At 57.8% G+C, this 13,389-nt stretch overlaps 1 protein-coding gene across 5 annotated transcripts in view; it reads right to left on the bottom strand.

Annotated features, from left to right (window-relative positions):
- C2CD2 (C2 calcium dependent domain containing 2) overlaps positions 1 to 10,996 on the bottom strand; it is a 55,634-nt gene extending 44,638 nt beyond the window's left edge. For all 5 annotated transcript variants that reach the window (XM_039245436.1, XM_039245439.1, XM_039245438.1 and 2 more), the window contains exons 1-2: positions 10,372 to 10,996; positions 150 to 248 (exon numbers count right to left, since the gene is read on the bottom strand). In XM_039245436.1, the coding sequence (XP_039101367.1) occupies positions 150 to 248; positions 10,372 to 10,644 (372 nt within the window). In that variant the 5' untranslated portion in view covers positions 10,645 to 10,996. The remainder of the gene's footprint in view (positions 1 to 149; positions 249 to 10,371) is intronic.
- Positions 10,997 to 13,389: the final 2,393 nt, after the last annotated feature.

Below are 13,389 nucleotides of genomic sequence, written 5' to 3'. Positions count from 1 at the left end.
AGAGGATAGACCAGACTGGGTTTTTTTTAGGTTTTTAAGGCGCCCACATTTTCAATAATCCTAAGACCAAATTAGCTTCCCACCCCCAGGCTTCACGAGCGCTCCCTCGGTAGACAAGGGTCCACGCAGGCGGCCACGCCCCGGCTCACCTTCTCCTGCGCTGACCTGGCCACGCTGGACACCTGCTGTACCGCCAGCTCCAGGGGCTGCTGCAGCGGGTCCTCCTCGAAGCACAGGAGCGGCGGGCCCTGGAACGGAAGGGGAGCACGGTGAGGCGGGCCAGCGCACACACGGCCCTCCTTCAAACTGACCCACGCGCAAGAAAGCTCTGCAAATCTGGGAACACGCCTCTGCCTCCTTCCAACGTGGGCTTCTAAACAGCGGCAGGGGTCACACACCAGTGAGCGCCCCTCCCACCCCCCGGAGAACCTGCTCACGCCGCCACGTGCCGGGCTGGAAGGCAGACAACGCAGGCATGCGGCCGGGACGATGGCAAAGCGAATCCTGAATGAATGGCCGTGTTCACACCGGCAGGAGAGAAGCCCAGCTCCAGGGGGCAGGGCGCTTGGGGCGGCTCATGTCTGTGGGTCAGCTCGTGTCTGGCCAAGCACAGCAGGTTCAAGGGCTCTGTCCGCCTCTTCTGCCAAAGGCCGGCCTTCCCTCTGGTCTTAGAGCCTCACCTCTCCTTGCTCCGTGTGGCTGCCGGCATCATGACTTAAGGTGCCCCCTTCCCTCTCCCCGGGACCGGCCGCCTCTCACTGGACTCTGAGATTCCTCGGTTCAAGATGAACCCGCCTGAGGGAGCCTGGGGAGCTTAATCAGTCAGTTAAGCGTCCAACTTATGCTCGGGTCATGATCTCCGAGATCGTGGGTTCGAGCCCCGCGTCGGGCTCTGTGCTGACGGCTCGGAGCCTGGAGCTGCTTCAGATTCTGTGTCTCCCTCTCTCTCTGCCCCTCCCCTGCTCATGCCCTGTCTCTCTCTCTCTCTCAAAAGTAAATAAAACATTTAAAAGAAAGTAAAGAAAAAAAAAAAAAGATGAACCCGCCTGGCTGCTGTGCTCAGCGGGGTCCTGAGCCCCAGCCTCACAGAGCTGGGGCGCTGCCAGGCTCCCGGTCCCCAAGGTCTCCTGGGTCAGCTCTGCCCTCAGCTCCGTGCACCTTACCGGACCCGTGAGTAAACCCTTCTGCGGCTTATCAGCCTATGTCCATGTGGGTTCTCGCAATTAAAAATCTCCACATGAGGGGCGCCCGGGGGGCTCGGTCAGCTAAGCGCCCTGATTTCAGCCCAGGTCATGCTCTCACAGTGCGTGAGTTCCAGCCCCATATCTGGCTCTGTGCTGATAACACGGAGTCTGCTTAGGATTCTTTCTCTCCCCCTCTCTCTACCCCACTTCCCAGCTCAAGTGCATGCTCTCTCTCTCTCAAAATAAATAAACTTAAAAAAAATGTTTTAACCTCCAAATGAGACATATGCAACTAAATTAATATGACGCAAGCAGTAACACTGATGCTTTATAAAATAATAAATCAGGGCTGGGATAGTTTACCAAGTCTTGGCCTTTTCAAGTTTTTAATTTATTTTTTTAAGCTTATGTATTTTTAGTGGGGGAAAGAGGCAGAGAGAATGAGAGGGAGAGAGAGAGCAAGCTGTGTGAGCTGGGGAGGGGCAGAGAGAGAGAGGGAGAGAGAGAATCCCAAGGAGGCTCCGTGCTGTCAGCGTGTAGGGCTCAAACCCACGAACCATGAAACCATGACCTGAGCTGAAATCAAAAGTCAGATGTTTAACTGATGGAGCCACCCAGGTGCACCTTGGGCTTTATAAAAATAAGCGCTCTTGGGGGAGGCGCCTGGGTGGCTCAATCCATTAAGTGTCAGACTTCAGCTCAGGTCATGATCTCACAGTTCATAAGTTTGAGTCCCATGTCGGGCTCTGTGCTGACAGCTCAGAACCTGGAGCTGCTTCAGATTCTGTTTCTCCCTCTCTCTCTGACCCTCCCTTGCCCACATTGTCTCTCTCTCAATCTCTCTCTCTCTCTCTCTCTAAAAAAAAAAAAAATCAAAATAAGTAAACATAAAAACTTATTTTAAAATGTTTAAAAAAAATAAGTCCTCTTGGGAGACCAAACACTTATGCTGATGATACGACCCTGGAATGAAACCTTCCTGATATGCTATAAAAAAGTGTATCCCAGTCTTGTAAATTCTGAGTGGGTGATTAAATTTTATTAATTTTTAATATTTATTTTTGAGAAAGAGACAGAGCACGAGCGGGGGAGGGGCAGAGAGAGAGGGAGACACAGAATCCAAAGCAGCTCCAGGCTCTGAGCTGTCAGCACAGAGCTCGATGGGGGCTTGAACTCATAAACCATGAGATCATGACCTGAGCCCAAGTCCAACACTGAACCGACTGAGCCCCCCAGGTGCCCCGAGTTCTGACTGGGTGGTTAAAAAAATACATCCAACCTCACAACTTCCCAGGACTGTCCACTGTGACGAGCTGTTTGTGTCTACACAGCCTGATCAAAGACAGGAGAATAAAAGGGCACAAAATGCAGCAGAGCTCTCCGGGCAGGCACAGTGCCAAGGAGCAAGCCACGGGGTTCTCCTGGGGCCACCTCTTAAGAATTCCTGAGGACCAAGAGTGAAACTGAAAACCCCGAACATTCTCGCTAACACGCCCCTAACCTCACCCTGCGTTGGCGACATCTGGCTCAGCCCCTAACCATCATCAGCGGGGAGTTCAGTCGGCTTCTCACGAGGGACGCAGTCAGCGCCCAGACCGCTCCGCGAACCTTGTCCACACTGCAGGCTGTGCCCGGTGCGCCCCGCTGGCCAGGGCAGGTGCAGGCCGTGAGCTCGCTGAGGGCGCGGACCCCGAGGCCGGGCTGGTGAGAAGCCCCGCCCGGGAGGGAGACTCCTCGCTGCCTGGCGAGCAGGCCACCTTCTGGAGGTCAACTCACAGCAGCACGGCCTAAAGCACTCGCCGGGACACAGCCTGCGGCCCCCATATCCGTAGATGCACGCTCTCCTCCCCCACCTCTGGCACCTTCTGCATCAAAACCCTGAAAAGGTTCCACTGGGAAATTCAATGCCAAATGATGGTCTCACAAAGGAAATGCATTATTTGTGTTAAAGATAAGGACCCGGAGATCCCTTTTCCCTCGCACACTGCCTGAGGCTCGGGTTTCGGGAAGCCTAGCGAGCGCGTAGAATCGCTCCCGCTCTGTCCGCGCGCAGAGTCTACACAGCAAGACTTTGCATCCACGTGGAAAAGCAACGCGTGGCGCTCGCAGGAACACAACCAAGGAAGGAATCCCAGGAGGACTGGTCCCAGCCACCACGCACACACGCTGGGGCCTGCGTGACTCCAACTGTGTGCGGCAGGTGTGTGATCACAGAGACGGTCCAGCGGATAGAGCGGCATGTCCAGAGCACGCCCAAAGTGCACAGAGAAGCTTCGTATATGACGAACGTGGCGTTCCAAGTCACTGGGTAAAAAATGAATTTTAAAAATCAGGATGTGGGGGCGCCTGGGTGGTTTAGTCTGTTAACGGACTCTGACTCTGACTCTTGGTTTTGGCGCAGGTCAGGACCTCACGGCGCAGAGCCCGCTTGGGATTTTCTCTCTCCCTCTCTCTCTCTGCCCCTCCACTGCTTGCACTCTCTCTCTCTCTCTTAAATAAATGAACTTTAAAAACAAAATCAGGATGTGGGAGAGATCCCAGGCGGAATACAAATACTAACAAATAAACCGAGCCGTATTATATAACCCACGTCTCACCTAAGAAACTTCAGATGACAAAATCCTGACGGCCCTGAGGCGTAACCTCACCAGCAAGTGTTTCTCATGGGTGCGGGTTAGCAGTGCAGAAAGGACTCTGTGTGTGTCCTAGAGCTGACCCAGTAAGTAAATACGTTACAGACAGGAAGGGCCAGATGCCTCGGTCTTGGGGGTGGGAGGTACAAACAAGGAAAGAAGGAGGCTGGACTCTGTGCTGTTGGACTGCAATCCGAGGTATCGGTATGAGGTCCTGCTGTCTCAGAGGCGGACAGAGGTACAGAATGACTGACACGTGCCTGTGAGTGTGCTGGCAAACACACTCTTGTTTCCGAGCTCTGCGCACCGAAAGGGGCTGGTAGGAATGAGACCCCAGCAGTACTGAGCACACACGACGCCTAGATCTTGGTTTCTAAATGTTTCTCCAAGAAAAGGCTTCAGCGCCGCTTGAAGAAGGTGGCTGAATCCAGGGCTGGAAGAGGGGAAAATTAAAAATATGAGGAGTCTAGAACAAACATCTTGTGGAGTCATGAAGAAAGGAAGTGCTAAATATATATTTATGTATCTTGATGGAAGAATACAACAGGCTACCACGAAAGTGCCCCTAATGGCCCAAATGTGAGCAATTCCAGCAACATAATGGAAACAATGGCATCAGATTATAACCCGCAGAATAAAAGAAGTAGCCATGAGCCAGCAACGGGGCAAGTCATCAAGTAGATACAGACGTGGGGGCGGGGGGAGGAGTCGTAGCTCTTTCTTGCAGTAGAACTGAAATGAATAAACGTAGGAGAGAAGGAAACCGAGAACCATCTTCAAACAAACTGTACAGAAGCGAATGTTGGAGGCCAGATACACGATGGGTGCCAAAATCAGCTGAAGTTTGAGGAGTAACAGATCATACAGTGTTAAAGTAGCTTTCCCAAGTGTGTTCCCCACAGAGGGGATGACAGAAGAGGAAACACAAAGTATAAAAAAGAAAACCCCGCAGAAGCCGTCCTAACCTGGGACCAATTCCAATGTCCCTGTCCCAGCGGTAAGAACTCTGACGTCACAAAGCCCATGATACAGGACATTAAAAAGGGGCACCTGACTCCTGTGGGTTCACAGTCCAATCCTGGGAAAGCACCAAATTGAGGGGCATTTGGCAAAACAAAATTCCATCCCCTTCCGAGTCCTCAAGGTCATGCGAAACGAGGAAAGGTGGGCAAACTTACTTACTGGGGAGACTGCAAGAAGCTGGGGTTCAGTGCCGGGCGTGGGGCCTGCATGGGACCCCAGAACAACAAAGGACACTGGTAGACCAGGGGAAATTCAAGTAAGGTCTTCAGTGTAAAGGCTTTGTAGGGATGTTAATTTCTTATATGTCACAATGTTAATATCATTGGGCTAAGAATTATGGTAACATTGTGCCGATGTTAATTTCTTATATGTCACATTGTTAATATCATTGCACTAAGAATTATGGCAACATTGTGCCAATGCTAATTTTTTGGTTCTGAGGCTGTGTTATGGTTATGTAAGGCTGGGCTAGGAATGCATGGAAACTCTGAATTAATTTTGCAACTTTTCTATATATCTAAAAGCAGCAAAAAGGGCTTTTTTTTTTGTTTGGTTTTTTTTTTTTTATAAAGGAATGCTTTACAAGGAAACAGCCCACCTTTATCGACTCTTGTGGCTGACTGCTCATCTCGCCCATGGTGGACTGTTTTCCAGACTGAACCCCAAATTATCCTTCTCTACAGGGGAGGCACAGAGAGGTGAGGCTTGCCCGAGGTCACACAGCCTCAGCAGGGCACACACTGCTCTTCCAAGCTGCTCAAGAAGTTGCCTCCCTCCTCAGCAACCCACGGCCGGGCCGATGGGAATGGAAGTTAGCTTTGGCCGCATTCTAGTTGACGTCCACACTACACCCACTCTTCCTTCCCCCGAGTTCCTGTCTCTTCAGGAGAACGGGTGACGGCAAAGAACAGAAGGAATTGGAGCCTACCCCCGGGTTTCGCGTCGACAATTCGCAAAGTCATCAGTGAGCCTCCTTTACTGTTGATTCTTTAGGAGTGAAAAACAAAGCGCATTAAACAGCCTGCTTTGCCCAGGCTTGGCCGGCTCCCAGGGAGGGAAGGCCTGTGTCCAGACGGGGTGATGCACACGGCCCCCCTGCTCCTCCGCCTCCAGGACAAATTTCTACCAGGGCCTGTCAGTCACTCCCCCTGCATGCTCCCCCCCCACCCCCGCCCGACTGCCGCCTGCTCGGGGCCAGCCTTGTGCTGGGTGCCTCAGCAGCTGTGCTGGACGGACGGGGCTCTGGCCGGGCTCACCACCCCGGGAGCTGATGAGGGCACAAGGGACCATGAGGTGAGGAAGCAGGGCAGGTGGCTGGGGCGGGGCCGGGGCAGCATCCTCACGGAACCGAAGGCTGAGACCTGAAAGGCGAATGAAGTGTTCCAGACGGAGGGGAGCACCTGCAGGAAGGCCCCGCACGGGTCAGAACCCCGAATGTTTGAGAAGCAGAAAGGTGATCGGTTCAGGGTGGGACAGATCCACGGCCCTGACCCAAAGTCACCTTCACGTTCTTACCAACTGACCTCCTATATTATGGCCACAGGTGCCGGCCAAGAAGCTTGGACTTTTGTGAGCGGCGCTCAAAGCTTGCAGAGAAAAACTGTGAAGTCTTATCGCTTTGTTTACTTTTTAAAATGTCAAAGCTCATATACAAGTCAGAGCTATTAATAACATGTTTCAAGTTCACACAGCGTCTTTTTTTTTTTTTTAAAGACCACAAATTGTCCCACAGTGTTGGTCCCCTGCATTGAGAACATTCCTCTGAAAAAAATCCCCAGGCAAACGACTAAAGAAACAAATAGCTTTGGTGACCCTCCTGACTCAGGGCCGCAGCCAAGCTAGGCAGCCCCTTTCCATCCAAGTCCAAGTGCAGAAGCACCAGCCATGGAGCGCAGCCCTCGCCTCGCTCTAGAACCGGCCCTCCTCCCCCCCGTGTGGCCCAGCAGTGGCGGCCTTGAGAGGGTCGCCCTGCGCCGGCCGCCTGTCCACCAGCACCCCGTCTTCCAGGGCCTCCCACGTGGGTGCTGGGGGTGCACACCAGCACCGAGGCCGCTGACGCTCACCGCAAACCGCTCTGTAAGCTCAGGGGGCTGGAGGGAGAGCGTCGGCTGCCGCCTTCGGATGCTGGGGTATTAGTTCCCAGGCCAGCGACTGAGCCAGCCCTGGCGGCTTTCTGTTCTCCACGACTCAACCGCCACCAGCTGGATGGGAATCCCATGTTTGCAGCCCCAGGGCGGAGATGTGTGGCTGGGTGAGGGGACCCTGATTGACTGGTGGCCGGAGGAGGGACGGGTGTGTATCCGCAGGCTCCCCGCTGGCAAGAAGCTCCTGGGGACCCTGGGACACCCACAGTATGTTGCCTGAGTTTGGCCAGCATCCCGAGTCTGAACTGTGGGGCGGGGTAGGGGCGGGGGGGGAAGGGGCAACTCGCCTGTGCTCCCCAAACACCCGGCATCTGCCCCACCAGCTGGCCCAGAGGCAATGCCCTCTTCTCCCGTCTCCCCGAGTCACTGTCCTGTCTAATTTGCAAATGCCTCTGGAGCCAGAGCCGGAGTCTCAGGGGCCCGGCTGACATGAGGGGCCCGCACTGCCACAGTCAGTGGTCACCCGGGGTCACAGGACAGTCCACAAGTTACTGATCCGTCCTCGGACGCCAGGCATCCAGGCCCCATTGTTAGGAAGCTCAGCTAAACAATCGCGCCCTTTCACCCTTCCTGGCTGTGCCTCAGTTAAGGAACCGTGTGGGTCTCAGAGTGAAATTTGCTGCGCACGGGAGTGTGACCCCAGCTGCGGGGAGGCCACAGGGACCCCTGCCCAGGGGCTGGGTGAGCCCGGGCGAGCCTCTCCAGGGGACAGAAGGTGCTCTGCTACAAGACTTGAGGGTTCCCTCCAGTCCTAAAATTCAAAGCTGGGGCAGACCTGGCATGGGGAGGAGCTACTATCTGCTGACAGAGAATCCCACCCGCGCAGAAGATGCCGGCCAGTGCATCCTCGATACTCCCCCCCCTCCCCCCCGCCCGCTGACGGGCTGAGCAGGGGTCTCCCAGGCCAGGGCAGGGCAGGGGCGGGCAGGCGGGCGCCACTAAGCTGTTGCTCTCAGGCTCCGAGTGTCAACCCTAATCGGGGATTAGCGGGAATCAAGCCAGAGGAGGACGAAGGGAAACGCCCGCAAGGCTGGCCGCCAAGGTCGGGACCCCCACTCACGCCCGAGCAGCCGCTCCTGTACCCAGGCCGCCAGTCAGTGCGGGGAGAGGGTGGGCCTGGCCCGGGCGGGGTGTGACGACCCACCTTCCAGATCCTGTAGGCCTCTCTGCAAAACGTGCCGTTTGAGTTCAAATCAAGCGACGCTTCCAGGCATCAGGGCAGGCGGGGGGACACCGAGCGCATGCGCACACACGCGCGCGCACACACACACACACACACACACACACACACACACAGCCAAGCCACACCCGAGACCACAACTGCAGCTAACCTGCGTCCTCACAGAGCCATCGGCGAAGGCTCTGCCCATTTCCAGTTGACCCCGGTGCATTATTGCCACTTCCGGGCAGGAGTCTGGAAAAGCTGATGTCTGAGACTCTGCAGCGTGTGGTGGGCAGCAGGTAGAGAGCAGAGAGCACGCAAGCCAAGCCTGTCTCCCTGCGCACAGAGCCCGTCCCGTCCCGCACAAAACTGCCGGTGATCTGGGCGACACCTTCAGGTGGTGTTTTTTCGGTGTTTTCGGCTTTCCCTGAGCGACCAGAGACAAACTCCAGATCAGAGCGCCCCTCCTTCCTTCCTCCACACTCCAGGCACGCGGGTAATCTGGAAGCATCCCATCTAAGGCAATCCTATGTTCTGAAGCCAATCGAGAAATGTCAGGACATGAAGAAACACGACCCAAGCAGGTCCATCCCAGACCTGCAGGAGGCAGGGTCAGGCCTCTGCGCCGGAAGCTGCAGATCATTCGGCCCACAACCCGCTCACATTTCACAGGCCTGGGTCAAGGCTCCCACCTGTTCACACCACCAGCCCAACGTATGCCCAGCCACAGAGCCCAGACACCAGGTCACCTGGGGGGCGGGTCACAGACAGTGGCCGCTTGGGGAAGCAAGTCTGTGGTTGCTCACATGTGTGAGGTCATGTGGTTTTAGGTCTCCCAAAAGAGATGGGGTGTTTCCAGAGTGCCTGGCTGGCTCAGTCAGGAGAGTATGTGAGTCTTGATCTCAGGGTTGTGAGTTCAAGCCTGGGTGTGGAGCTTACTTAAAAGAGAGAAAGAGAAAGAGAGAGAGGAGAGAGCGAGAGATGAGGGGGTTCCCATGATAGGAGATGTCCAGCTCTGGACAAGTGGGGTACAGATTTTAGGCATCAAGACAGACAGAGGGCAGTCAACTGACCTTGAAGCCTCGTTTCCATCTGAAAGGTACAGTCTATTTTTTTCAACAGCTCAGAACACGACCTTTTGAGTCGATGAATTTATATCCATTTACACGCAAAGGCTCTTAGTTTTTTAAATCTCTGGCTGCGTACGTCAAGGCTGTGGCTCTAAGGCCAGGCAGAGAGGGCCGACGACGGAATATTTTGGAGGCTAAGGGGTCCAGACACGAAGCGTTCACTATTCTTAAACCCAGTGGCCACGGGCTTCTCCCCTAAGCTGCACAGGCCGGTGAAGGAGGGTGAAAGCAAGGGTGGTGAGCGAAGCCGGGGAGGTAATTCCCCAAAACACCAGGCCCCGGTCCCTCTGCGGAACACCTAGAAAGAGTGGGCGCCAGGCGCTTGTCATTAAGCTGTCCCAAAGGTAAAAACAAGTCACCAAGGAATCAGCCACGGAAGAAACACACCCTGGGGAGAATGCGGGAGTACGGTTAAGGAAGAAGCCCCCGAGCTTTGAGGGAGGAGGCAGCTGGCTCCCGGGTCCCAGCTCGCCACCCACGGGCTGTGTGACAGCGGCCGAGTCACCTAACCTGTCTAGGCCTCAGTTTCCCCACCTGTACAGTGTTGACCACGGCTCTCTGCGTGTTGTGAGCATCCCAAGGGAAGAACTAGGTACTGAAAGCCTCCCCACAACGTCTGACAAGTGGCCTGCGCCCCACAAACCGCCACTACCTCTGCGTAGGAACACAGGCCTTGTGGAAATACATTCCCCGAAGAGTTCATCTCTATAGATGGGATCATATTTGGGTCACAGTTATTCATCCATCAGGTTCAGAAGCAGTCAGGGTCCCGCTGGGCACCGGAATCCACCTGAGACCCCAGAAGGGGCAGGTGGGTCGGGAGGGCAGGGGGCGCCTCCGACAAGTCCCTCCGAGGGCCAGGGCGTCCTTCTGCGCGCCGCGGGCCTGGCACACCTGATGTGTGCTGAGTAAAATCCAACCGCGGGGTGTTGACTCCCCATCAAGGGTCCTCCGCTCTCCAGTGTCTTTCTCCTAACTTTCAAGAACGCGCTGCGGCGGGGAAGGCTCGCGTCCATCAGGCCGGGGCTGCCCCCACCGCCTCCGGCACCCCGCCATCAGCCCCGCAGCCGCCACCCGCCCTCACAGACGACTCACCCCTTTCCGTCTGGCCTCATCGTTCAGGGCGGTCACCCAGGCGGCCTGCCACTCGCTCCTCCAGCTGTTCAGCGTCAGCATCCAGGCTAGCAGCGCGTCCGACTCGGGGCGCCGGCCCTCGCCAGCCTCGGCAGCCCGCCGCGGGGGCCGGGGTCGCGCCCTGGCCAGCGCCCACTGCGCCAGGTACAGGCCCACCGTGCCCAGGGCCACGACGAAGAGCGACACCAAGACCAGCCACTGGACCTCACCGAGCCACGAGCTCAGGCGGGACATGGTGATGGCGCATACCCGGCGCGCCTCGCCCCGACCTCCCAGGGCAGCGCCGCCCCACCTCCCCAGGCCGGGGTGCAGCGCCGGCGGGCGGCGACCTCAGGACATGAGCGCGCGGCCTGCCGGGCTCGCGGGGGGCGTGGAGGGGGCGCGGCGGGGCCGGGCGGGCGGCGGGCGGCGCGGGCCCGGGGGGCGAGCGGGAGGGAATGTGCGGCCGGCGCACGACGGCCGCGGCCCGAGACTGCGCCCCGGCCCCGCACGCCTGGAAGATGGGGACGCGGCGCTCGGCGTTCGCGACCAGCGCGTCTGGGCAGGTCCCGGGCCGCGGCCGCCGCGCTTCCTCCTCCGCGCGCCGCCCCGGGCGTCCCGCCCGCGGCCCCAGCAGTGGCCGGAGGAGGCTCCGGCCGGGGCGGGGCGGGGGCGGGGCCTGCGCGGCCGGGACCGCCCTGCGCCCGGCCGTCCCCACCGCGTCCCCCCCGCCCCCCGTCTCCGCGCGCGGCCCGCCCCCCCACACCACCCGGCCCCTTAAAGGCCCCGCGGCCCCGGCGCCCCGGTCGGGCCCCGCCCAGCCACGTGCGCGCGCCGCGCGGGGGTCCCCCCCGCACCCCCACCGGCGACTGTCGCGGGCCGTGGCGGGGGCGGAAGGCCGGCCGCCCCCCAGCGCAGACGTGCCCCCGCCGTGGCTCGGTGCGCGGGGCTTTCCGGTTAGATGGACCCCAGGGCGCAGCCGGGCCGGCGGGCTTGGCGCGTGTGCGCGTGTGTGCGCGCCTGTGCGCGCGGAAGGGTGATTTCTAGTATCACCATCTGCCCAACAGCAAGACACTGTCTGCTTTTAACACACTTGGAAAGTCCCTGGAAACCCACGGCTGATCAGTCCCTGAAGGCTGGGGGGCCTGGAGCCTCGCCTCCCGCGCTGCGTGCTTCTGCCCAGGAAGGGTCTCAGGAAAAACGCCCCCAACTTCGTGTGGATGTGTTGTTTGTTACGAATTGTGCGTGTGTGCGTCTTGTGTGTGTGGTGTGTGTGTGCGCGCGCGGCATGCCCCCTGCGCCCCACACCTTGCACACTCAGCCCCTATTCGTAGGAAATGCCACGAAACACTAGCCGGAGACTCTTCAAGGCTGAATGAGAGGCCTAAACCACAAAATAGTGATTCGCAGGTGTTTCTGCAGCTGTAGGAGGCGGATTTGACCTTGAACTGGCTGGGCCAGACCCAGGCGCTCGGCCTTTGCCCACCTAGCCGGGGTCAGCCTGGCAGCCAGCCTGGTTGATGACGTGTCAGTGGGGATTCTGGCTCCAGGGTTGCCGCAGAGGGGCTCCTCCCTGCTTCCCCCCCAGCCCCTCCCTGCCCCTGCGCGGGAACGTGAAGCCTTAGAAGCTGGCTCAGAGGGGACTTTGCGAAGGAGACGCGGGCTGGTTCGGCAGATCTGGGATTGGGACCTAGATCTGGTTCACAGGATAGTGGCGTGTGTGATACTTACCATGCAGAGGCCCTGGGCACAGCAGAGCCAAGGGGCCACAGGTGATGTGACACATCTGCTCCCGGGACCAAGTGTCAGAGACGGGAGTGAGGTCCCTGGCTGGAAGTGGGGTGGTTAGTACAAGGGCATATGAAGATGTCTGTGCAAAGGCCCTGAGGCAGAGAGGGCGAGGGGGTGTGAGCGTTGGAAGCAGTCAGGAGGTGGGCCGAAGCTGAAGCTGGAACCCCCAAATTATGGGTCGTGGATTGTACCAGGGACAAAGGGAAGCAGCAAGCTGTCTTAATAAAGCACAGAGTGGGGGGGGGGGGGAATGGACTTTTACGACTGTCACTCCCAGCAGCAGGTGGAGGCCACATGGGAAGGCAGCGGAGAGGGTGCAACAGACGGGCTAGGGGGTGATCCCAAGGGTCTAAGACAACGGTTTAGACTAGGCGTAGCGCGTGGCGGGGAGGGACCAGGCCCTTCCACGAGACAGTTCTTGTTTAGAGGCTCCAGGCCAGGAGAGAGGAGGGTGAGTTTGAAGTTGTGGGCAGGGAGTAGCAGAAAGATGAAGGAGTTTACACCCCAGGGGCCTGACTTTCTGTGAGAAAGCGGAAGGGATTGGGAGGCAGCTGGTCTGGGAGCCCTTGTGGGGAACAGAACAGGAAGCTGGCAAGGAGGCGAGGGTGCAAGGAGCGCCCAGGTGAGCTGGGGGCGGGGAGCGGGCCCTTACCTGGCAGTTCTCCTATTAGAAAAGTGGAAGCAGAATTGTCCTCTGAGCTTTCTGCAAGCTACCTGGCCATTAAACCAGCCCCCATTCTGCCCACAGGCTCCTGGGGGGTGGCGGGCGGGGGGGGGAGTAGTGCTCTCCTTCTTTAAGAAATCTCTCCTTATTGGCGGAGACATCAAATTATTTTTCTGACCTGTGGCCAGATCCGTGCAGTTGAATAATTCGGGTACTGCTGGCCCCTTGCTGGCGTATCAGGGATGATTAGACACCTGGGGCTCCCGGGCTCCCCGGCAAGGTGACACATGCAGCTGGCTGTGACCCTGTCCCGGTTACCAGACGGCCCGTCCGGTGTGACTGGTGGAACCAGTCTCTCTCCTCCTCCGCCACGTCTCCCAGGCACACTCACCCACGGGCTCATTTCGAGGCTTGGAAGAAACTAACAACCAGCCCTTGGCGCGGAATGTGTCGCGCTGCTGTAAGTTTTTACAGAGGGCATGTAAACACGGTGACGCTGACTGACTTCTGCGTAGACGCAGATTGAGGGGAAATAAGCAAAGGGC

The sequence above is a fragment of the Hyaena hyaena genome, unplaced genomic scaffold (assembly GCF_003009895.1).
Source record: "Hyaena hyaena isolate Hyena2069 unplaced genomic scaffold, ASM300989v1 scaffold_254, whole genome shotgun sequence".
Classification (NCBI taxonomy): Eukaryota; Metazoa; Chordata; class Mammalia; order Carnivora; family Hyaenidae; genus Hyaena; species Hyaena hyaena.
The sequence above is the reverse complement of the archived record's forward strand: the minus strand, read 5'-3'. Positions and strand labels throughout refer to the sequence as shown.